Raw genomic sequence first — 22,990 nt, 5'->3', positions numbered from 1 at the left:
TCTGTGTCTCCCTCTCTCCCTGCCCCTCCCCCGTTCATGCTCTGTCTCTCTCTGTCCCAAAAATAAATAAAAAACGTTGAAAAAAAAAAAAAATTAAAAAAAAAAAAAAAAAAGTTTTAAAATAAAAAAAAAAAAAAAAAAAAAAAAAAGAGAGGAGAAGCCTCATCGTATGAAACTCTGTAGGCCCTTCACTAATAAAGCCCCTTGCATGGGAGCCGAGTTAAGTAGAGCAGAGGGGAGAGAGAGGATTCATGCCAGGCCCATCTCATGTTTTATTTCATTGAATTTTCGCAGCAACCGTGGGAAGTAGATGATTTTATTGCCGTTTGCCAAATTAGGGAACTAAAGCACAGAGAACGTAGAGCTCGCCGAATGCTACGTGACTATCGGCCATGAAGACAAGGTCCAGACTCCAGTCACCCTCAAAACCCAGGGCTTTCCCACCTCCGCTGCCACTTGGTCACTGTGCAGGCCATGCGAGTAATTTAATCTCTCCTGGACTCCATCCACGCAAGGCCAGTGATAATTTGTCCCTGCTTAGTGTTGGCGTTTTGCAAATGGATGGTGAAAATCCTTAAGAGCCATAAATAACTATAAAGATACGAGAAACTTCAGTGTTGGGAATTCACCTGTCTTAAGCTCAGCTCCACATCGCAGCAAACTGTAGAGCAAAGAAGCCAGATCCCTGCCTGGTCCCCACAGCACACGTCTTTTTAGGATTTGGTTCTTGTGGCCGGTGAATCAGTTGTTGTTTTTTTTTTTTTTATCTACCATGTTGATTGCAACAGAAGAACATTCTTCTGTCAAGTGTTAGGTCCCTGCTCTCAGGCCGTGTGTGTCTCGTTTCTGTCCTCTTGATAAAGAGGCAGTACCTCCTAACCCTGGTTTTGTCCCCCATTTCATTAATCGTAGCACGTTGTCCCCATCAGGGAGACTCGGAGCCTGGCCCTCCCCGTGGTCACACCCTCTTTTGCTCCTCCCATCGCAGCTGCCAGGCCTCGAGGTCTGGTCTCAGCGTCACCTCTCACCTGGACCACTGAGCAGCTTCCCCACCTGGTCTCTCTGCCTCTACCCTGGGCACCCTCGTCACATTTCGTTTTCCGAACCACAGCCAGGGTGATCTTTTAAAATGTAAATTCACAGTGGCCTCCAGTTGTAGATGGAATTAAGTGCCACAACGTCTTACACAAGCATGGGAGACGTGGCTACCCCTGCAACCTCATCATCTGTCACCCCACCCCTCTGTCACCACCCTCCAGCCACACCATTGCTTTTTTTTTTTTTTTTTTAACATTTACACCTGCTGTTTCCTCTCCCTGGACCTCTCTTCTTCTTGCACTACACAGGGCTGGCTCATTCCAATCTTTCAGATTTCAGTTTAAGTATCAGGTCCTCCAAAAGGTCCTTCCTAACCTGATTTGAATCGTGTCATCAACCGCCGCTCTCTGTGGCCATGACCTGTTCTCGCATGGCACTCGCCGCATTTTGTGAATGTGTATGGGTGCATTTGAGTGGGTGATGTTTAATGATCGGATCCCTATAAGCTCCACACCCCCTTGGATCACCACCGTCTACCCAACATCCTGCACAGTGCCTGGCAAATAACACGTACTCAGTAGATACTTGTCATGTTCAAGGATGGTGTGAAGTTAGCAATTCCTCCAGAAGGTCAGCCAAGAGCCCCACGACTTCTACCTGGTGCATGCACCCATCTCAGACTTGCTGGGCGGCCTGACGAGACTATCCGTCTCCTTTGCTTTGTTGTGTTCCAGGAGCGGCTCGTGCTGTCTGTGCTTCCCCGGTTTGTCGTCCTGGAAATGATCAATGACATGACCAATGTTGAAGACGAGCACCTGCAGCACCAATTCCATCGGATCTACATCCACCGCTATGAGAATGTCAGGTGAGAAAGACAGTGCCCTGACCCCTGCTCTGCACTTGATCTGTGTGTCACTGGCTGCTCTCGTCAGACTGCCATGACTTCTGTCTGGCTGAATGCCAGTGCCTTTCTACATTTTGCTGATTAATTCATTAACCAGTGATTATTCATCATAGAGTTCATTTCCAAATTGAGGCTCGAGAAGAATGTCAGAGAAATACAATTCTGTCGGCTTGCCTGCCTTCACATTTCGAGTGGAAAAGCAAAAGCCTTTTACATTATGATTAAAAAAATAATTCCAAATGCAACCTAGAGACTTCAGGGGTGATCACATTCGTCTCCTTCTTATAACTTTTTTTAAAACAATGTAAAATGGATTACAGCTCAGTTGTTTTTTTTTTTTGCAAACATATTTGTGGCCAACCATCCATCCATCCACCCATCCATTCACCTATCCATCCATCCATCCATCCATCCACCCATCCATTCAACTATCCATCCATCCATCCATCCAACTATCCATCCATCCATCCATCCATCCATCCATCCACCTGCTTACCCAACCATCTACCCATTCACTCATCCATTCCCCTATCCATCCATCCATCCATCCATCCATCCATCCATCCACCTATCCATCCATCCACTTACCCAACTATCCATCCATCCACCCATCCATTCACCTATCCATCCATCCATCCATCCATCCACCCACTTACCCAGTATCCATCCATCCACCCATCCATTCACCTATCCATCCACCCACCCATCCATCCATCCATCCATCCACCCATCCACCTGCTTACCCAACCATCTACCCATCCACCCACCCATTCACCTATCCATCCATCCATCCATCCATCCATCCATCCATCCACTTACCCAACTATCCATCCATCCACACATCCATTCACCTATCCATCCATCCATCATCCATCCACTTGCCCACCCATCCTTCTACCCGCCCTTGCACCCACCCACCCTTCCACCCATCCATCCCTTCATCCATCCATCCACCCATCCATTCACCTATCCATCCATCCGTCCGTCTGTCCATCCACTTGCCCACTCATCCATCTACCCACCCTTGCACCCACCCACCCTTCCACCCATCCATCCCTTCGTCCATCCATCCATCCATCCACCCACCCATCCATTCACCTATCCATCCATCCGTCCATCCATCCTTCCTTCCTTCCTTCCTTCCTTCCTTCCTTCCTTCCTTCCTTCCTTCCATCCACTCACCTACTTACCCAACCATCCACCCATCCACTCATCCATTCACCTATCCATCCATCCATCCATCCACCCACCCATCCACTCACCTATCCATCCATCCATCCACTTACCCAACTATCCATCCATCCACCCATCCACTCACCTATCCATCCATCCATCCATCCATCCATCCATCCATGCACTTGCCCACCCATCCATCTACCCACCCTTGCACCCACCCATCCTTCCCCCATCCATCCCTTCATCCATCCATCCATCCATCCATCCATCCAGTTCTACTTCTTCCTTGTGTAAAACCTCGGACAGTTTACATACTTGAATCTCAGGACCATTCCCTATAAAATGGGCATTTTAATAGCCACCTTGCAGGGGTTTATGTACATAATGTGAGTGAAGTTATATACAAGGCGTAGAATAGAGGTAAGCATACAGTAGAGCATTAGGCATCTGTAGATGGTTTTAGACATATGTCCTAATTATAAGCAAAAACAACAGATCCAAATCTGTTAAAAGGCTGTCTAGTGGCTCATAGAATAATTGGGGAAGGATGGAGAGGCAGGCTCAGCAAATGAGGCAGAGCGAAGCCAGAGCAGAGCCAGAATCACAGCAGAGCACTAGGCCAGTGAGGATGCTGCCTCCACTGTCCCTGAAGAATCCACTGCTTGCGCTACCAACTCCCTCACCCTCCCCAACACAGCTGCCACCTCTTGGAATCCTCCTGCAGCCCCCGGGATCTGGATGTGGTGGCCTTTGCCCTGCCTCCACTCCCCGTTCCCCCTGCCTCTTTGCATTGCAAGTTAGAGCCTGGGGAAGATGTGTCTGATTGGCTTAACCCAGACACTCACCAGAAGTGCCTGGAAAGCAGATACCTGACATGGGCATCTTGTACAATAGAATTATACCTCCCTCCCGCTAAATATCAGAGGGCAAACATACCCAAACATAGGAGAACATTCTATATGCTAAACAGCTCTAAGAGTGACCAATGTACCCTCTTAGCTCCTTTCATCCTGACCTTGGTCTGAGGGAGAAACAGCTTTTCCTTCTAACCAGCATCTCTGGGCATTCACCTGGCATGCTGGGACACGCATTTGAAAAGAAGTCCAACAGGGGCGCCTGGGTGGCTCCGTCGGTTAAGCGTCCGACTTCGGCTCAGGGCATGATCTCAGGTGTGTGAGTTCAAGCCCCACGTTGGGCTCTGTGCTGACAGCTCAGAGCCTGGAGCCTGCTTCAGGTTCTGTGTCTCCCTCTCTCTCTGCCCCTCCCCTACTCCCTCTCTCTCTCTCTCAAAAATAAAGATTAAAAAAAATTTTGAAAGGAAGTCCGACAGCGATCATGATTCTAACACAGCGGGCGTCTCAATAGAGGTCATTCTCAGGATTTTGTCCAAGACTAGAGCTCCACTGGTGTAGGTGCCTGGGTCTGTAAAGCAGCCTTTTGTCAAATAGCAACTCCCATAAAAGATACTCCCCAGATGTACAGATTAGTCCCGTCGATAATGAGAACTCATCGATGCCAGTTGTGGACAACAGGTTCAGGGAGGTGCCTATAATTATAATACAGTGTAGGATTCTATTTTTAAAGTAAGTAAAGGCTGTTAATGGATCATATAAAGAGGAAGAGCTAGGGGGAGGGGAAGGGGATGGGGGTGATAAGAGAAACCTTCCTAAAAGACATGATTCTTATTTACCTTATTTGAAATTGAGCCAGCTTAGTGAAAAATATCAAAGAAAGGAATCCCCAGCCAAAGGATTCGTACAAGTGAAGGCTGAACAGTGAGATCTGTCTATCTATATCTGTATCTGTATATAATATGTAACATATATCATATGTATGTGATTATTATATTATTTGATACTGATAATCGGTTATCATTATGTATAGGATACGATATATGATATGATACATGATATATGGCATAGAATATGATAATATATGTTATATGATATATATACATCTAAAAATAGGAAAAGAATATTATGCAAGTGCCTGTCACCATGAAGAAGGCAGGGGGAGGGGGAAGGAGACAAATTACTTTTAGTAAAGAAAAAAAGGAAAAAAATAAACAAGCCTGCACAGCCACACCAACTTATTCAGGAGCCATAAGCTCAATAAACGATGCGTTTGGTGTTCTTTTCTGCATCGATCAGTTTCCAGTGCTTCCCTTAGTCGGGAACAGCTAAGGTGACTTCTGCCCTCCCCACTCCACCTATTTATTTTTTTTAATTTTGTTTAATCTTTATTTATTTTTGAGAGAGAGAGAGAGAGTGAGACAGAACATGAGCAGGGGAGGGGCAGAGAGAAGGAGACACAGAATCTGAAGCAGGCTCCAGGCTCTGAGCTGTCAGTGCAGAGCCTGATGCAGGGCTCGAACTCATGGACCTGAGATCATGACCTGCGCCGAAGTCAGATGCTTAACCGACTGAGCCACCCAGGCTCCCCTAACCCATTTATTTTAAATCATTAAACGGACTTCTTGCACTGGAGACCCTCTTGCAAAAGTATAGACGGCACCAAATTAGAATTGGGTTTGCTTCCCTGTGCTTCTCAGTGGCCTCAGCCCCAGGCAAAGGAGCTGCTTCTAACAGAAGAGTCTGCGGACGCCTGCTGGCACACTGGGGGCTCTCCTGCCCTCACGGAGGCCGGGGGTGGGGGATGCCCAGAGCCTCCCCCTGGAACTGGGAGGGTGAACTCTGGGAGAGAAGGAGGGGCCCCTCCGGCCCGCTGCAGGGCTGCTGGAGACTAAAATAAGATCAGAGGTGAGAAAAGTACATACTGCTCTGCCCTGTTCCCCAGCACCCAGAGCACCTGCTGTGGTGTGGGGAGCATTTTCTAAATTATTTCCAATCCCGTCTGGCTCTTCAGGGCAACCCACCTCTGCTCATTCTTTCTTCTCTGTTGCTTTTACTGCTGTGGTTGTTTGGTGACCCTTCCCTGAAAACGGTCTGCTGTAAACGTCTAATCCTTGATTGTGTTCCATACAATCCTTTGTCTCCTGTCGCGTATGTAGACGCGAATAGGTGGGTATAGGTTATGGTAAGAGGTGCCCTTACCGTGCTCAGGGGACTGAGAGCCAGGGGACTAGGCTTCTCATTCCAGAATGCATTCTCTGAGCCACATCCCCTGCTAGACTTTGGGTGCATCATTTCATCTTTGAGGACCTCAGTTTCCAAAAACTGAACTGTTTGAAATGGACAGAAACTTTGGATTCTCCTGTTGATTTCAGCCCTGTGCATCTGAGATTCCAGCAGCATCCCTCTGGAGCCACACCCAGCCGCTTGGTGCCCAATTCCTTTTATTTCTCTTATTTTCTCCCGTATATTTAAGACGCTTACGTTAGTTAGGGTAATACTGTGTGCTCACTGCTCACACTCCTGGTCAGTGGGTGACTCGGGGACAAAGGCCCTCCCCTGGGCCTCGGCGTTTTCGGTACTCAGCTCTCGGAGGGAGAAGGGTAGATTCTACTGTTGAGACCGATCGCGTGGCCCCACGCAGACACAAGAGGAGAACACAGTCTGGGGCTCGGCGGCCTTTCTAGCGACAGGGGAACGTGGATGTGGTGGACAGTTAGCTTCTCTCCCAAAGCTCCCTTCACCTTCCTCTTGCCCAGCCCCACACCATACAAACTGGCATATTTGCTATGTGAAGTCGGTTAACCGTCTGACTTGTTTGGATCCACTCAGGAGACAAATTTGTCTTTGCCTTTCCCCGTGTACAGTTCAGTGAGCCTTCATCAGGGATCGGAAGACCCTCAATTTTACAGGCTTACTCAGCCTCCCCAATTTCTGGGTTGGCTGTTATTCCCAGCCGGCCCTATCCACGTGTGCAGCCACGACACGTACCACGTAGACCAGAGTTTCACGCACAAGCGAAATGCAATTGAATGCGTCCAGAGAACCCGTTGGCTTTTAGGACCTGTCTGCATGGCAGTCTATTAAGTACTCTCTGATTCCCCAGAAGTGCATACCCTCCACTTATTGAAGACGATGCTGTGATTTAAAAGTTAACTGGAGGAGGGGGGCGGGAGGGGGAGGCGCACAGGTGTGGCTCAGTCGGTTCGGCATCCAACTTCAGCTCAGGTGGTGATCTCACAGCTCCTGAGTTCGAGCCCCGAGTCGGGCTCTCTGCTGTCAGCACAGAGCCTACTTCAGATCCTCTGTCCCCCACTCTCTCTCCATAGCTCCCCTACTCCCTCTTTCTCAAAAATAAATACGTATATATTTTTTTTAAGTTACCTAGGGTTGCCTGGGTGGCTCAGTCGATGAAGCATCCTATTCTTGATTTCAGCTCTGGTCATGATCTCACAGTTCGTGGGATCGAGCCCCTTGTCGGGCTCCATGCTGACAGTGAGGAGAGCCTGCTTGGGATTCTCTCTCTCCCTCTCCCTCTGCCCCTCCCCTGCTAGTGCTCTCTCTCTCGAAATATATAAATAAACTTAAAAAAATAAACGGAAGTTACTCCTTGTAGGTAGATCATTGCTTCAGTGATCTCTTCTTTATTATCAAGAAAATAGAAGCTCAGAGAGGTTAAATAAGCTTCCCAAGGACACACAGTTAGGAAGAAGAGTCTACATAGAGCCCACGTTCCTAGCGATTCTTTCGAACTTTGCTAACGCTTTCTTGAGGTCTCTATTTGCAGAGTGACTATTAGGTAACATCGCTTCCTTTTAGCCCAATAAACAACGTATCTAAGCAAATTAGATTTGAAAATTAACATGGCTTCTTCAGTACATTCTAAAATGAATATACTCCGGGGTGCCTGAGTGGCTCAGTCGGTTAAGCGAACGACTTCAGCTCAGGTCACGATCTCGAGGTTTGTGAGTTCGAGCCCCGTGTTGGGCTCTGTGCAGACAGCTCAGAGCCTGGAGCCTGTTTGAGATTCTGTCTGTCCCCCTCTCTCTGCCCCTCCCCTGCTCAGGCTCTGTCTCTCTCTGTCACAAAAATAAATAGAAACATTAAAAAAAAAAAAAGGACCTGACCTTGAGCTCACCACTTGGGGATAGCAGAATGAGCAAATGCAGGGAAGATCGGGGCCCTGGTTTCTGCTTCTCGTCTTCTACGCAGCAAACTGTCACTGCACAACCATGACTTAAACAGGTGCTCCCCCATCCTGCGTGTGCACACGAATCACTAGGGGCTCCTTTTAAAGCAGAGTCCGATCCAGTGGGTCGGGGGGTGGGACCTGAAATTCTGAATTTCTAACCAGATTCCCAGGAGATGCCAGTGGTGGCCGTGACCACACTCTGAGAGAAAAAAAAAGATTTAATTCTAAAGATTTCTGTTTTGATTCAATTCAGGAAGCATGTCATGAGGCTACTGTGTGCTAGGCAGTTGGGACACAGAAGTGACTTTCTTCCTGTTTTTTTAGTTAGTAGATGGACCACACTCTGTCCTAAGTGACTGTGTTATCAAGTGTTCAGCACCACGACAGAGGGGACCGCAGGCTGGGAGGGAGGTGGAAAAACAATGACTGGCTGTGCTTAAAGAATTTTCTGTAAAAGCAAGATCTATAGAACAAGATCTACAGGGCGTCTGGGTGGCTCAGTCGGTGAAGCATCCACCTCTTGATTTCTTTTTTTAAATTTTTTTAACTTTATTCATTTTTTTTTTGAGAGACAGAGAGAGACAGAGCATGAGCAGGGAAGGGGCAGAGAGAGAGGAAGACACAGAATCCGAAGCCGGCTCCAGGGTCCGAGCTGTCAGCACAGAGCCCGACGCGGGGCTCAAGCTCACGAACCGCGAAATCATGACCTGAGCCGAAGTCGGACGCTAAACCGACTGAGCCACGCAGGCACCCCTCTTGATTTCTGCTCAGGTCGTGATCTCATGGTTCATGAGTTCGAGCCCCGTGTCGGGCTCCACCCTGAACAGGGAGGCTGGTTGGGATTCTCTCTCTCTCTCTCTCTCTCTCTCTCTCTCTCTCTCAAAATAAATAAATAAACTTTTAAAAAAGCAGGATCTAAACATACGAGTGGGTTCTTGAAGGACAAGTAGGAGTTTAATAGGCAGCAGCAGGGAGGGAAGCTATGTCAGGGAGCAGGTACATCATGTCCAGACCCAGTTGCATAAAGCACAGTGTGTTCAGAAAACCACCAGCAATTGGATGGTAATGGATCACTGAGCACATCTGAAACCGTTTTGACCTTTGAGCTCTGCAAATCCCATTTCTTCTGTCAGTAGGCTGCATGCTCTGTAAGGGTTGTGATGGTTCTTTCTGCTCACCACTATAATTCCACTGCCTGGCACAAGTAGGCATTCAGTTACTTCGCTGTTGGATGAACGACGGGATGGATGAATGAATGAATGATTGAATGGATCATTCTCGACATAGATATTAATAGTTTTGGGCGAATGACTCTGTTGAGTGGGTTGGACTAGGTCGTCTATGGGCCCTTCTGTTTCCACCTGCCATGGCAGTGACTGTCCTTACTTTGAAGGTGGCATACTACAGTGATAAAGGGCATAGATTCCAGGGGCGCCTTGGTGGCTCAGTCGGTGAAGCGTCCGACTTCGGCTCAGGTCACGATCTCGTGGGTTCGTGGGTTCAGGCCCCACACTGGTCTCTGTCTCTCTCCCTCTCTCTTTGCCCCTTCCCTCCTCTCTCTCTCTCCCTTTCTGTCTCAAAATAAATAAATAAACTTCAAAAAAAAAAAAAAGTATAGATTTCGGAGCCAGGCTGCCTGGTTCAAATCCTGGCTTTCCATGTCTGGGCAGGTTACTCAGGTCTCAGTGTCCTTATCTATCAAATGGAAATGGTCAAAATAAATCCTACCTCATCGATCTTTGTGAGGAACACCTGTGGAACTTGGGACAGTATTTAAAATCCACAGTAGGTACTCTGCAAATCGCTGGTGCTCTCGTGGTATTTATGTCAACAATTAGGAATTCCTTTAGCTACAAGTAGCAAATGATCTAATTAATGATCCCGCTTTCTGCTCTGTTACCTCTCTTCCCTCACTGTCTCTCAAAAGCAATCATGCAATCACAGTCCATTTTTGTAAAATAGTAGAAAGAGCTAACGCGCTTACGGAGCACTTACTGTATACCCGGCACTGTGCTAAGCAATTGCCACCCACTTATCTCCAGTTCACAAATCAAAGGCTTAGAGAAGCTTGGGACGTAGTAACCCAAGGTCATGGTATTCGTAACTGGTGAGCTGGGCTCTGAACTCTGATCTGTCTAGACTCCAGTCCTGTGCACTTGGCCCCATGCACTTGTCAGATGCTGTGCCACCAGATCGCTATACAGGACAGCGGCTGTGCAGTGATTGTTCCAGAGCAGGCTTTATACGTTACAGATCTCAAGGCGTCATCCCCAGGTTTAAAACCCTTCACTAGCTTTCCGTCACTTTCAGGACAAAGTCCGTGCTCTTCAACTTGGCTTACCAGCCTGTTGCCAGCCATCTCTCACTCGGACGCGGTCTCTCCCCCTCTTCTTTTCCCGACCTCGTTGCTCAGTGCCACCTGCTGACGAGCTGCCCCTGAATTCTTGCCGAGCTGCCGTCCATTTGCCACACTTCAAGCCGACCCCAGCGTGCGCTGATTCCTCTGCTCAGACCGTCCACCCTTCTGCACGCTTGGCCCTCCGGCAAGTCCCACGGGCCTGCAAAACTTGGCCGAAACTCTGATGCCTTGGGAGACTGCCGATTCCCCTGTGACTGGTCACCCCCCAGAGTGTCCTTCCGCCAGAGTACAGAGGTCCCCTCCCTTACCTGCGGTTTCCGTTTGCCACGGTTAACTGAGCCCGGAAGTAGATGCTCCTCCGGTGACTTAATGTCAGAAGGTCAACGGTAGCCTGACATTGTACCTGCATCACTGCTCTTGCTTCATCACGTGACGTAGGCATTTTATCATCTCTCCTCACAAGAGGAGGGGGTACAGGACACTAAGATGTGCTGAGAGAGAAAGAGGGCGACCGCATTCACGTAACTTGTTACGGTATATTGCTGTAATTGTTCTGTGCTATTACTATGGTTGTTAATATCTTCCCGTGCCTAATTTACAAAATGAGCTCTGTCCTAAGTAGGTATGTATAGGAAAAAACAGTCTACTTAGAGTTCAGTAGTAGCCACCGGCTCAGGCGTCCCCCGGGGTCCCTAGACTCTGAGCATCTTGAGGACACACATGGCCTGTTTATTATCACTCAGTCCGACTTCCTAGCACCGTGTGTAGCCAGACACATGGGAAATGTAACAGTCGTTGCTAAAATAATTAAGGCAGTGAATAATTAATTCAACCAGTGGTTTTTTTAGAACTGGGGCCTGAGGATTCCAGATGAATCCATGAATGCACTCAGGGAAAGTGTCCTTGAAATAAAGTGCAAAATTGTGAATACTTGGGCACTTTTAGAAGAGGGAGTTCAGAGCCTGTATCAGATTCTTTTTTTTTTTTAATTTTTTAATCATTTATTTATTTCTGAGAGACTGAGAGAGATAGAGCACGAGCAGGGGAGGGGCAGAGAGAGAGGGAGACACAGAATCCGAAGCGGGCTCCAGGCTCTGAGCTGTCAGCACAGAGCCCGACGTGGGGCTCGAACCCATGAACCACGAGATGACGACCTGAGCCGAAGTCGGACGCTTAACCGACTGAGCCACCCAGGCACCCCCAGAGCCTACATCAGATTCTTAAAAGGGTTTGTAATGGAGAAAGATTTAAGAACCACTGAATCCCGGGGGTAACCAACGTAAGTCAGCAAACATTCCGCAATGTTTTCTGGCTAATTAACCTATTGCATTAAAACTAAGTTACAGTGATTGCAAGATGCCCATTATTTTATGCCACTTAAGAAACACCCCTGAAAGTTTGACAGGCCGCTAAGATGCTATTCTAGCTTGAAAGATGATAAAATCTGAGAGGTGTTCTTTTTGTTCTTTGTTCTTCTGTTCTCTTGTTCTTTTTCTTTTTTGTAATGTTTGAGAGGGGGAGGGCAGAGAAAGAGGGAGACAGAGGATCTGAGGCAGGCTGTGTGCTGGCAGAGGCAAGCCTGATGCAGGACTCGAACTCACGATCTTGAACGTCAAGATCACGGCCTGAGCTGCAAGCAGACGCTCAACCAACTGAACCACCCAGGCGCCCCAGGTTCTTTTTTTTTTTTTTTCATTTTAATGCCAGTATAGTTAACAGACCGTGTTGTGTAAGTTTCAGGTGTGCAACACAGTGATTCAGCAACTCTACACTATCCAGTGCCCATCATGATAAGTGTGCTCTTAATCCCCAACCCCTATCTCACCCATCCCCCACCCACCTCCCCTCCGGTAACCGGCAGTTCGTTTTCTATGATTAAGAGTCTGTTCTTTGGTTTCTGTGTGTGTCTCTCTCTCTCTCTCTCTGTCTCTCTCCCTCTCTCTCTTCCCTTTGCCCATTTTTTGTTTTCTTATACTCCTCATAGCAGTAAAACTGTACGGTATTTGTCTTTCCCTGACTGACTTAACGTCACTTAGCATAATACTCTCTTAGTCTATTCATGTTGTTGCAAATGGCAAGATTTCATTATTTTTTTTTTGAATTTTTGATGTTTATTATTTTTTTTTAAATTTTTTTTTAACGTTTTATTTATTTTTGAGACAGGGAGAGACAGAGCATGAACAGGGGAGGGTCAGAGAGAGGGAGACACAGAATCCGAAACAGGCTCCAGGCTCTGAGCTGTCAGCACAGAGCCTGACGCGGGGCTCGAACTCACAGACCGCGAGATCATGACCTGAGCTGAAGTCGGACGCCCAACCGACTGAGCCACCCAGGCGCCCCTACGTTTATTATTTTTGAGAGAGAGACAGAGAGACAGAGACAGAGCATGAGCAGGGGAGGGGCAGAGAGCAAGAGGAAGACACAGAACCTGAAACAGGCTCCAGGCTCCGCGCCGTCAGCATGGAGCCCGAGGCGGGGCTCGAACCCACAAACCGTGAGATCATGACCTGAGCCGCGACTGGACGCTTAACCGACTGAGCCACCCAGGCGCCCCGAGATTTCGTTATTTTTAAAGTCTGAATAATATTCCGTTGCCTTTCTATGCCACACCTTCTGTATCCAACCACCTATTGATGGACACTTGGGCTGCTTCCATAGTTGGCCTATTGTCAAGAACGCTGCAATAGCAGAAGGGGCCGTATATTTTTTCAAATTAGCGTTTTCTTATTCTGGAAGGTACACAGCAGTGGAATCCCTGGATCGTATGCTAATTCCCTTTGTAATTTTTTGAGGACCCCGTACTGTTTTCCGCAGCGGCTGCACCGGTTTGCATTCCCACCAGCGGTGCACAAGGCTTCCTCTTTCTCCACATAGAGGTGCCTCTGCTTTTGCATGAGTCGCTGAGGGAGGACAGGGCCCTACAGTGCAGGTGGACCATCCCCACTCAGCCCCGCGCTACCGGGCAGACTGTGAGGTCTCTTTGCCTCTCTGAGCCCCAGTTTGCTTGTCATCCTAATGGAGGGAATAATGCCGTCCCTGCAGGGCGCCTGGATGGATGAACCAAGGCAGTGCTCCCACGGTGCCTTGCTTTCAGAAGGCTTTCAAGGACTACCCCCTTCCCTCCCTTTCCTCGCCCCTTACGCCAAACCACACGCAGAGAGAAGACCTCGTCTCACTTAAATCCTTAGTAAATGTGAGAGTTTTTAGGTAATTAATTCTTCCGCCTGAGGTCTCCTGGCTCTGGCCACCTATTCTCAGAATTTTTGAAAACTGCCTGCCTCTCCTTGCCTGCGATGTTCGGTATGCCGTTTGCTGGAGATGATGGGACCTTTTGTTCTTTTGTCCCGGGTGTCCGTTTCACTCTGTGCTCATGGCAGCTGCCGTGTTGTTGGTTGGGAAAATAGAGAGGTACTCCAGAAAGCTTCGTTTCGCTTTCCACAACAAATCGATCTGTTCCTAGTAACAAATCCCCTCCTGGGCTGTTCGCCGCAGCCCTGCACAGGAAGAAGGGCTTGCCGTTGTCCCCTTGCCCTTGCTGAACCCCCGGGGTGGACTCCCTCTGCTGAGATGTTTGGGAAATACCGACACATTCCTCCTGACTCCCCGGCAGAGAAAGCTAGAATCTCAGACCACAGTAGATTTATTTGGGTGGGGTTGACATCTTCCAGGACGGATTAAAATATTAACGTGCTTTCTCCCTGCCCCATCCCTTCCCTGTTGTCTAGTATTCTTTTTGCAGATGTTAAAGGATTTACCAACCTCTCCACAACCTTGTCTGCCCAGGAGCTGGTCAGGATGCTCAACGAGCTCTTTGCCAGATTTGATCGACTGGCCCACGTGAGTTGAATTTAATTCCCTCCTGGTCCTCTGTGGGAGTGAGGGGCTGCGTGTGGAATTAGGGAGAGAAAGACTCAGGCTTCATCACGGGGACCTCCTCTTCCGCGTCCTCTTCCCCGGCACGGACTCCTGACCCTCCCACCTCCTGGGAACCGGGGTTAATTACTTACAGATCTTGAATGGGAGGTGCGTCAGATTGACTTTCCCAGCTGAGAGATAGCCGATGAAGCGACAGTGAAGCCAAAGCTCTTTTTATGTGTTTTCTGCTCCCCATCATGTCCCTGCTGCGTGTGGCCAGGTGCCATCCAGTGCCTCCTCAGTTTGGTTCGTGCAAGGATAGCTGCCTGCAGCTTCCCAGGCCAACTCCAGCCATCTGAAATAACTGTTATTGGGAGCCAGGAACCTGCTGGACCCCCATTTTGTTTGACGTGATCTAACAGCTTTCTTTCTAGCCAACAGGACACTACCTTTATCTTCTAGCTGGCTCGAGAGAACAGGCTAAGGGAGATAGACATTTGCTATCAAAACACAGGTTCCTAGTCCCGAAGCCACCCAAGTTGGGGAAGACTGCCATCCGCACCCTCTATTTTAAGAGTGGGCTTTGGGTTCACCCCGGAATACCTTAATTTCCTTCTTCATCAAGTGTGTAGATCAGTGCCAATGTCACAGGGCTGTTGAGAGAATCAAAGGTAAATGCATCCCTTGGAAGTTCATTTGTAGAGCATCGGCGTGTCTGAAGTTAAGGCTGCCTCCCTCCAACGAGGGCCATTCGTGCTTGCATCCGAGTCAGAGAAGACTTTCTGGAGAAGGCGACTCTTGGACCGAGTCTTAAAAGTGGGGAGACACATACAATAGAATACAGTTCAGCAACAAAAAGGAGTCAACCCCTGAGACACGCAGGAGTATCAGTGAGCCTGCAAAGCAATATGCCAAGTGAAAGAAGATAGACCCAAAAGCCCAGATGGCAGGACAAAGGCGTTTATACGACATCGTAGAAAAGGCGAGATTATAGGGACAGGAAAGAGACGCGTGGTGGCCGGGAGCTAGAGGTGGACGGAAGAGACGAGTTGCACAGAGAGACATGAGGTGCAGTGGCTTTGAGAGTGATGTAGCTGCTCTATGTGCCATCATCACTGTGCCCCATATCAAAACAGTACGTTTTATCGTATACCAATTCGCGAGGCGCGGAAGGCAGGGAAGGTGGATATTACTGTCGAGTCATGTAACAGCTCACAGGAATTGATCAGAAAAATGTGCTTGCAAATGGACAGAACTTCACAGATAAGACCTGTTTTCCGTGTACATATATATTTATATATTTATATATTTATATTTCACACACACGCGCGCACACACGCGCACACACACACGCGCCATTTATTTGGGGCTCAAATTTTTCAAAGAGGCTGCAAGCCTCACGTTTTGTTTACAAGAAAAATGGACCCTGGGCACAAATATATTCACCACATTGTGTGTGTCTGCACCAGAAGGGTAATAAAGCATTTTACACAGTTTCCTTCCGAAACACAGTTTTGTCAGGAGATCTACATCCTGGACACCGCCATGTTTTCTTCAGTTTCGTAGAGACAGCATGGCATACAAAAGTCAGATCGACCTGAGTGTGAATTCCCATTCTCCCTCTTACTTGCTTCATGACCTTCGCTTCCTTGAGCCATTGGGGAAATGGCACGGCTCAAAACGTGGTCGTGGAGACTCACCGGCATAAATGTTACGCGTTTAACACGTAGCCTGGCACATAGTATGTGCTCAGTAAATGCTGCCTCCTTTCCCTACGTAAGTGTTTCCAAAATGCTTTTACCTCTGTTTTCATGGAAAAGCCACTGATTAAGAGTCGGTGAATTATCACCTACGGCCCATAACGTTTAGTTTTTGGAGTTTTTATTTAAATTCCAGTTCGTTCACATACAGCGTAAAATTAGTTTCAGGTATACACGACAGCGATTCAACACTTCACCCCGTGCACATCGCAAGTGCCCTCCTGATCCCCGTCACCTGTTTCACCCATCCCCGCCACCCCTCTCCCCTCTGGTAGTTATCGTTTGTTCCCTTGAGTTGAGTCTATTTCTTGGTTTGTCTTTCTCCTTTTTTCCCTCCATTGCTCATTTGTTGTCTTAAATTCCACATGTGAGTGGAATTATATGGCATTTTTCTTTCTTTGACGGACTTAGTTCACTTAGCATTCTACTCTCCAGCTCCATCCATGTTGCTGCAAATGGCAAGATTTCATTCTCTATGGCTGAATAATACTCCCTTGTGTATATATACACTGCTTCTTCTTTATTCATTCATCGGTCATCAAGATGAAAAGCTTCTGCACAGCGAAGGAAACAACGAACAAACCTAAAAGGCAACCTACAGAACGGGAGAAAATATTTACAAATGACATCTCTGACAAAGGATTAGTATCCTAAATATACAAAGAACTTCACAAACTCAACACCCCCAAGCCACGTCATCTAATTAAAAAATGAGCAGAAGATTAAATAGACATTTCTCCAAAGAAGACATCCAGAGGGCTAACAGACACATGAAAGATGCTCACCATCACTCATCATCAGGGAAATACAAATCAAAACCACGAGGAGATACTCCTCACCCCTGTCAGAATGGCTGACACCAACAACACAAGAAGCAGTAGGTGTTGGTGAGGACGTGGAGAAAAGGGAACCCTCCCGCACTGTTAGTAGGAACACAAAGTGATGCAGCCACTGGGGAAAACATTATGGAGCTTCCTCAAAAGATTAAACATAGAACTGCCCTGTGACCCAGCAATTATACTACTAGGCATTTATCCAAAAACTACAAAAATACTCATTCAAAGGGAAACATGTGCCCTGGTGTTTATAGCAGCATTATTTACAATAGCCCAACTATGGAAACAGCCCAAATGTCCATCCACTGATGAATACATAAAGAAGATGCGGTCTGTATATACATAAAGGAATATTACTTTAGCCGTTAAAAACAACGAAATGTTGCCATATCATTACTTTTAGCCAGCTGATTTGTGGCACAGGGAAATTTTCACATATTTCCTTTCATACTGAAATTTTCATATTTAAAAACAGATGTAAATCCTCCCTGCCCTCCCGTGCTCAGAGTTATGATAAGACTCAAAGGAAGAAAGATCGTTGAACGCTCGGATGGCTGTTTCCAGGTGTTTGTTGTCACTGCTACTGTTGCTAACTGATGGCCATTCTTACTTTGTTATGTATCAAGAACAAGATGGGTTATTGTGACACGTTTCCTGTATGGGGAATTGAAACTCACCTATCAGTGGCTTCAGTGATTTATCCAAAGTCAGACAGCTGGTAAATTTGACCAGAATGTGGATGTTGGATTCTTAGACCAAAGTATTTCCTGCTCTACCCTTTCCCTCCTCCCTCCACTGCCAACGATCCCAACTCCTGACTACCATTGCTCCTGACTACCACCACAGCTGATTCTGCCCCAAGGAGTGTGGCTAGTTGAAATCACGTCCTGAGCCCCCAGCCTCAGTGTCCTCAGCAAAATCCAAATAAGGGATTTAGGGGTGCTTGGATGGCTTAATCTGTTAAAGCATCTGACTCTTGATTTCAGTTCAGGTCATGATCCCAGGGGCAGGGAATTGAACCCCGTGTTGGGCTTCATGCTGAACGTGAAGCCTACTTAAGATTCTCTCTCTCTCTCTCTCTCTCTCTCTCTCTCTCCCCCCTCTGTCCTGCTCATGCTCTATCTCCCTCTTTCTCTCTAAAGAATTTTTAAAAAATTATTGAAAAAACAAATGAGGGATTTGTTCCATCAGTGGTTCTCAAATGCTCTTTGACAACAAATGTCAGGAAGTTAAGTGTGTGGCCATGAGATAAAATACATCCATGTTATATTTATCTGCAATGTAGTGAGTTTTTATAATAATTTATTTAGTTCAAGAAACTTTCCTGTCTCTTAGGAATGTATTTTTACTTTTTTCGTGTTAAAAATGCCCTTTTTTTTAATAAAGCCATGGGTACAGTGGATGGTGCTTGGGTTGTTATTTTGTTTGTTGATGAATTTTTCATAATTCTTTGGCAAAATATAAAATTGAACCCTAGAATAGTCCCCAGGTCCTCTTTTTCTTAGAACTGTCCCATGGATGCCACAAATCTGGAAAATGCCAAGACCCATAGAACAAGTGCTCTCTGGTTCTGTTCCACACATACCACTAGGGGTCTTAGAAGAAACAGCTGAAGGTCGTAAGCTTCCCTTCTTGATCAGACCTCACCAGAAACTGTCTTGCCAAATTAGCCGCATCAGAGCAGCCAAAGACAGGAACCGCAAGCTCCTAAAAATAACACTGGGACGGCCGTGCGTGCCATCAGAGCTCTAAGGATCGCAGCTGTGCCCCACTTGGGAAGGTTGGCAAAGCCCTGGCCGTCTGATCCAGATGGAGAAGCACCAAAGCCATTTCTGAGCCTCTTTTCCCTCTCTGATATTTGGGGTTTTTACTGGGAGAGCGATTTCCTTCGTTCGTCACCCAAACACAATGGCTGAATCCGTGATCAGGTCAGGAAGCCAACGTGGTGCTGTATAGGTTGATAACCAAGGTATCCACTGGGCTGCTGGTGTCTCAATGGGCCCCTTTCTGTCTTTGCCCCTCCTTCTCTGCCCTTGGACCCCGGTCTCCAAAGGAGAGCCTCTCACCCAAAAAGCCCATAAATCTTTTCGACTTCAGATCTGGGATGCATTGTCAGAGGTCATTCAGCCCCGTCCGTGTATCTAGAGAAGACAGAAGGGAAAGTCATCTGTCCATGATGTGAGAACACTGGGTCAGAAGTCCACCTCTTCATCACAGACACAGGCCCCCTTTCTGCCGGACCCTGTAGTAAGCCTTGCATCGTATCACCCATCCTCACCGTCACACGGTGAAGTCCCATTCGTTTACCATTTTATAGATGAGGCAACTTGTCAATCTACCAAACAACTGTGTCACCCTCACCACCTGTGAAATAAAAGCATTGTACCTACTTCACAAGGTTGTTGTAAGGGTTATGTCTGTTTAGTCTATGCTGCATCGTAGGGGTTGTTATTCATCGTCTTTGTGTCAGGGCCAACGCTTGACCTACCATGATGCCCTATAGACGTTTTTTCCAGTGAGCGAGCCTGTGAATTGGTACATGAATAAAAGGATATGTAGGACATAATCAGCCCTTCTTCTTAAGGTGCTAGAGTTGAAAGAACAGGCATCGCTGAATGATTTATACTTTTAAGTGCTTATTATTGAGCTAAAGATTGCTGAAACGTGTTCATTCAGAGACTCGTCCTGCACAAAAACATCGAGATGCAGGATTCACAGAGGAACACTGACCGTGCCCATTCTTTGCCAGGCCTGCCCGTATGATGAGTGTTCATCAGAAGGCTAGCATGTGACAGAGCCGGGATATAGCCCTGTATCTGTTGGACTCAAAATCCAGTGTTTTTGAATGACTCCATTCCACTGCTGAACCCCTGAAACCCTTATTTAGGGTACCTCCCCAATATTTTAGCAAAATAATAGAAGCTCATTTCAAAGGTAGGTGCTCTGCCCCCAGGGTGAAGACCGCTTGACTCCACTGCCCTCTTTCAGGAGACTTTCAGGAGCACTTGCCTGTCTGCTCACTCAGTCCTCTCCTCTCCACCCTGTTCCTTCCAGGAGCATCACTGCCTTCGCATTAAAATCCTGGGGGACTGTTACTACTGTGTTTCAGGGCTTCCAGAGCCCCGCCAGGACCACGCCCACTGCTGCGTTGAAATGGGCCTCAGCATGATCAAAACCATCAGGTAATCCGGGGTCTCCTCCGTAATTCCCAGGCCTTCAGTGGGCACAGAGACGAACCACCCCATCTATCCTTTGTGGTAGATCACGCGTGTGTTGAATGGTGACGCCCCTTGACTTATGTCATGAAACCTGCATGGCCGTTAGTTCTCCCGCACGAACCGGTGAACCTGCCAGCTTCATCATGTTCTATCTCTGCCTCGCTTTCAATGACTCGTGCAGCAAATTTGTATTACCAATGTCCTTGTGGGGATACATCGAGGACCGAGATGAGCGTGGTGCTTGACTTCGGGAAGGTTACTCAGTATGGTACCGTAAGTTCTGAGATGAATCCAAACCAGGGTGCGTCAAGGGGAACAGAGGAGGAGCAGCTCCTTTGGGCCAGGGTGCTGGAAAAGGCCTTCCAGAGTAGAGCCAAGCTGTTTTCGGAAAGGGGAGCGGATATCAGACCCTGGAGGAGTTTGGGGCACAGCTGGACATATGGGGAATCGGGACATGCTGCAGTGACAGCCGGTGAAGCCTAGGGAGGAGAGGGCCAGGACAGATGGACTGCAGACTGAGACCAGGCAGGGCCCACAGGGCCTTCTCAGCCATGATAAGGGTTGCACTGTAGCCTGAGGCCCACAGGAAATCATTGTAGGGGCACCGCCGTGGTTGGTTTCCTGGGTGCTTTTGCTTTGGTCAGTGTATCTGGTAAATAGAAGCTTAATCAAAAAGGCAGGAGGGATCGAGGTCAAGGATTTTGGAATTAGACTGTGGCTCTGGGACAGATGCTCCGTGTTGCCAGAGCTCCCCTTGAGCTTCTAAATGTGGTTGCAGAGCCTCCAAGCATTACAGCCTTTCCCAACCACAACAGAGAGAGTAAGGAAGGTACGTGGGCTGAAGTCTTCTCTGTGGCTCATGCCTTCATCTTACAAGGGAAGGAGAATCCTGCCATTAACAGGCCAGGATATTCTTTCGTGAACTCACGCCTCGGTTGTGTGGTCTAGCAGCCATGTTTGTGACCATTGGCCTTGTCCATCTGGATTCAAGAACAGCAGGAGAACAACTCCTGAACCCCACACATATTCTCCTCTGAAGGCTCAGCCCAACTGCTGGCTCCCGGGACCAAACCCAGAGTGGGCAGGAGGGATCTATGCAGTTGGAGCCTCCCTTTCTAGAGCCTGACCATGCCCAACACGGTGTGCCTGGGCTCCTTCGACCTGCTGATAGATCCCTGACTTCATTCAGGTTTAGGGAAGAGGTCTCTTGACATCAGGAAATGCTGTGTGGCCCTCTAATTAAGAAGAGGACAGAAGCTCTTTCTCTAAATGTGATTTTCCTTCATTGATGTGACACTGGTCATTTCAAGACTTGGCCATAGATCACATTCCCGGTGGGCAGATATGCTGGCTGACCCCTAGGCTCCCACCTCTGGGACCAACCCATGACCAGGGCCAGTCAAGGTGACGTGGTGCTTTGCTATGGGGTGTATGATGCAAATCCAACCATCACCATCCCTAAGTCCAAGTAGACAGGTGGAGAGTGACAGGACACGCCCCCTCTTTGACAGCAATTCAGAAGTTGTCTCCTCCACGGCCTGTGGAGAGAGGAGCCCAAAAGTTCCAGCCCAAAGTTCCCTTTTGGTCGATGGAAAAGGCTGCAGGTGCTTCTTGGCTATTAATTTGGACACTGGCGAGTCTTGCCCTGAAAACTAGGGTGAATTGTAATATTCTAGCTGGCTTCAAGGAAGGCCCCAGGACACCCCGAAGGCTCTATGTTTTGTGTGCATTCTACAACTTGTTAGGTGTGTGAAGTTTGTTCTACCGGCCAATCCGTAGGTCAGCCAACAAAGAATCTGTGGAGCTCTGCCACGTGTCGGGTGCCACCATACTAATCCCTAGAAGTACAGTGATCAACGTGTCGTGGGTGTCTTTCTCTCACCCGTGGGTGTCATCACCCTGGGTGATAACGTGGATTTGCTGTCTGTGAAATGAGGAGATTGGGCCAGACCAGCTCTGAAGTCTCTGCCAGTTCTGAAAAGCTGTGATTTTTGATCACCCACATCACAAAAAGGCTTCCTTTTTTTAAGTTAAAAATTTAATTTAATTTAATTAGACTTAATTTAATTTAATTTTTCATTTAAGTCCAAGTTAGTTAACAGAACGTAACATATGTTAACGTAGTTCACATCGCTGTGTCGTTGACACAGTGCCATAATGATTGCAAGAGAACTCGGTGAGTCATCACTTACATCCAACACCCAGTGCTCATCCCAGCAAGTGCCACAGACTTTCCTTTTAATTTAATTTAATTTTTTATGGTGAAATCGTGGACAAAAAAAAAATTGCATGGGTCTAAAGTGCAGAGCGTGCTGCTTTAATGTACGTGTACGTTGTGGAATAATTACAAAGGCAAGTTAGTTAGTGAGCATCCATTGCCTCACTTAGTGGTCTTTTTCTCGTGTTTTTGGTGAGCCCACTTGAGTTCTACCCTTCTGGCAAATTTCAGGTATACGCTACAGCATCATTCACTGTCATCACCGTGCTGTACGTTAAGTCCTCAGAGCTTACTCCTCTTATAACTACAAGTCTGTCCCCTTGACCAATATCACCCCATTTCCCCCACCCGCCCCCAGCCCTGGCAACCACCTTTCTACTCTGTTTCTATAAATGTGGCTTTTTTGTTTTAGATTTCACATACACAGTATTTGTCTTTCTTTGTCTGGCTTATTTCACGTTGCGTAATGCCCTCCAGACTCATCCTTGTTGGTACAAATGGTAGGGTTTCCTTCTCTTTTTAAGGCTGAGTAATGTTCCATTACGTATACGTAGATGTACATGTGCATGTATATACATACCAC

General features: G+C 47.5%; 1 protein-coding gene and 1 long non-coding RNA gene across 4 annotated transcripts in view; one reads left to right on the top strand and one right to left on the bottom strand.

Annotated features, from left to right (window-relative positions):
• Positions 1-22,990, top strand: part of ADCY8 (adenylate cyclase 8) — a 222,353-nt gene that overhangs the window by 81,615 nt on the left and 117,748 nt on the right. For all 3 annotated transcript variants that reach the window (XM_078441781.2, XM_078441783.2, XM_078441782.2), the window contains exons 3-5: positions 1,773-1,903; positions 14,246-14,357; positions 20,026-20,153. In XM_078441781.2, the coding sequence (XP_078297907.1) occupies positions 1,773-1,903; positions 14,246-14,357; positions 20,026-20,153 (371 nt within the window). The remainder of the gene's footprint in view (positions 1-1,772; positions 1,904-14,245; positions 14,358-20,025; positions 20,154-22,990) is intronic.
• On the bottom strand, positions 9,035-15,284 carry LOC144615106 (uncharacterized). The gene is made up of 6 exons (XR_013553537.2): positions 14,979-15,284; positions 14,528-14,730; positions 14,280-14,403; positions 10,503-11,011; positions 9,890-10,011; positions 9,035-9,385 (listed from the first exon to the last, which is right to left on the bottom strand). It is a non-coding gene; the product is annotated as an uncharacterized LOC144615106 (long non-coding RNA).

Source organism: Panthera onca, chromosome F2, assembly GCF_046562875.1.
Source record: "Panthera onca isolate mPanOnc1 chromosome F2, mPanOnc1 haplotype 2, whole genome shotgun sequence".
Classification (NCBI taxonomy): domain Eukaryota; kingdom Metazoa; phylum Chordata; class Mammalia; order Carnivora; family Felidae; genus Panthera; species Panthera onca.
This window is presented reverse-complemented; position numbering and strand designations above follow the sequence as displayed.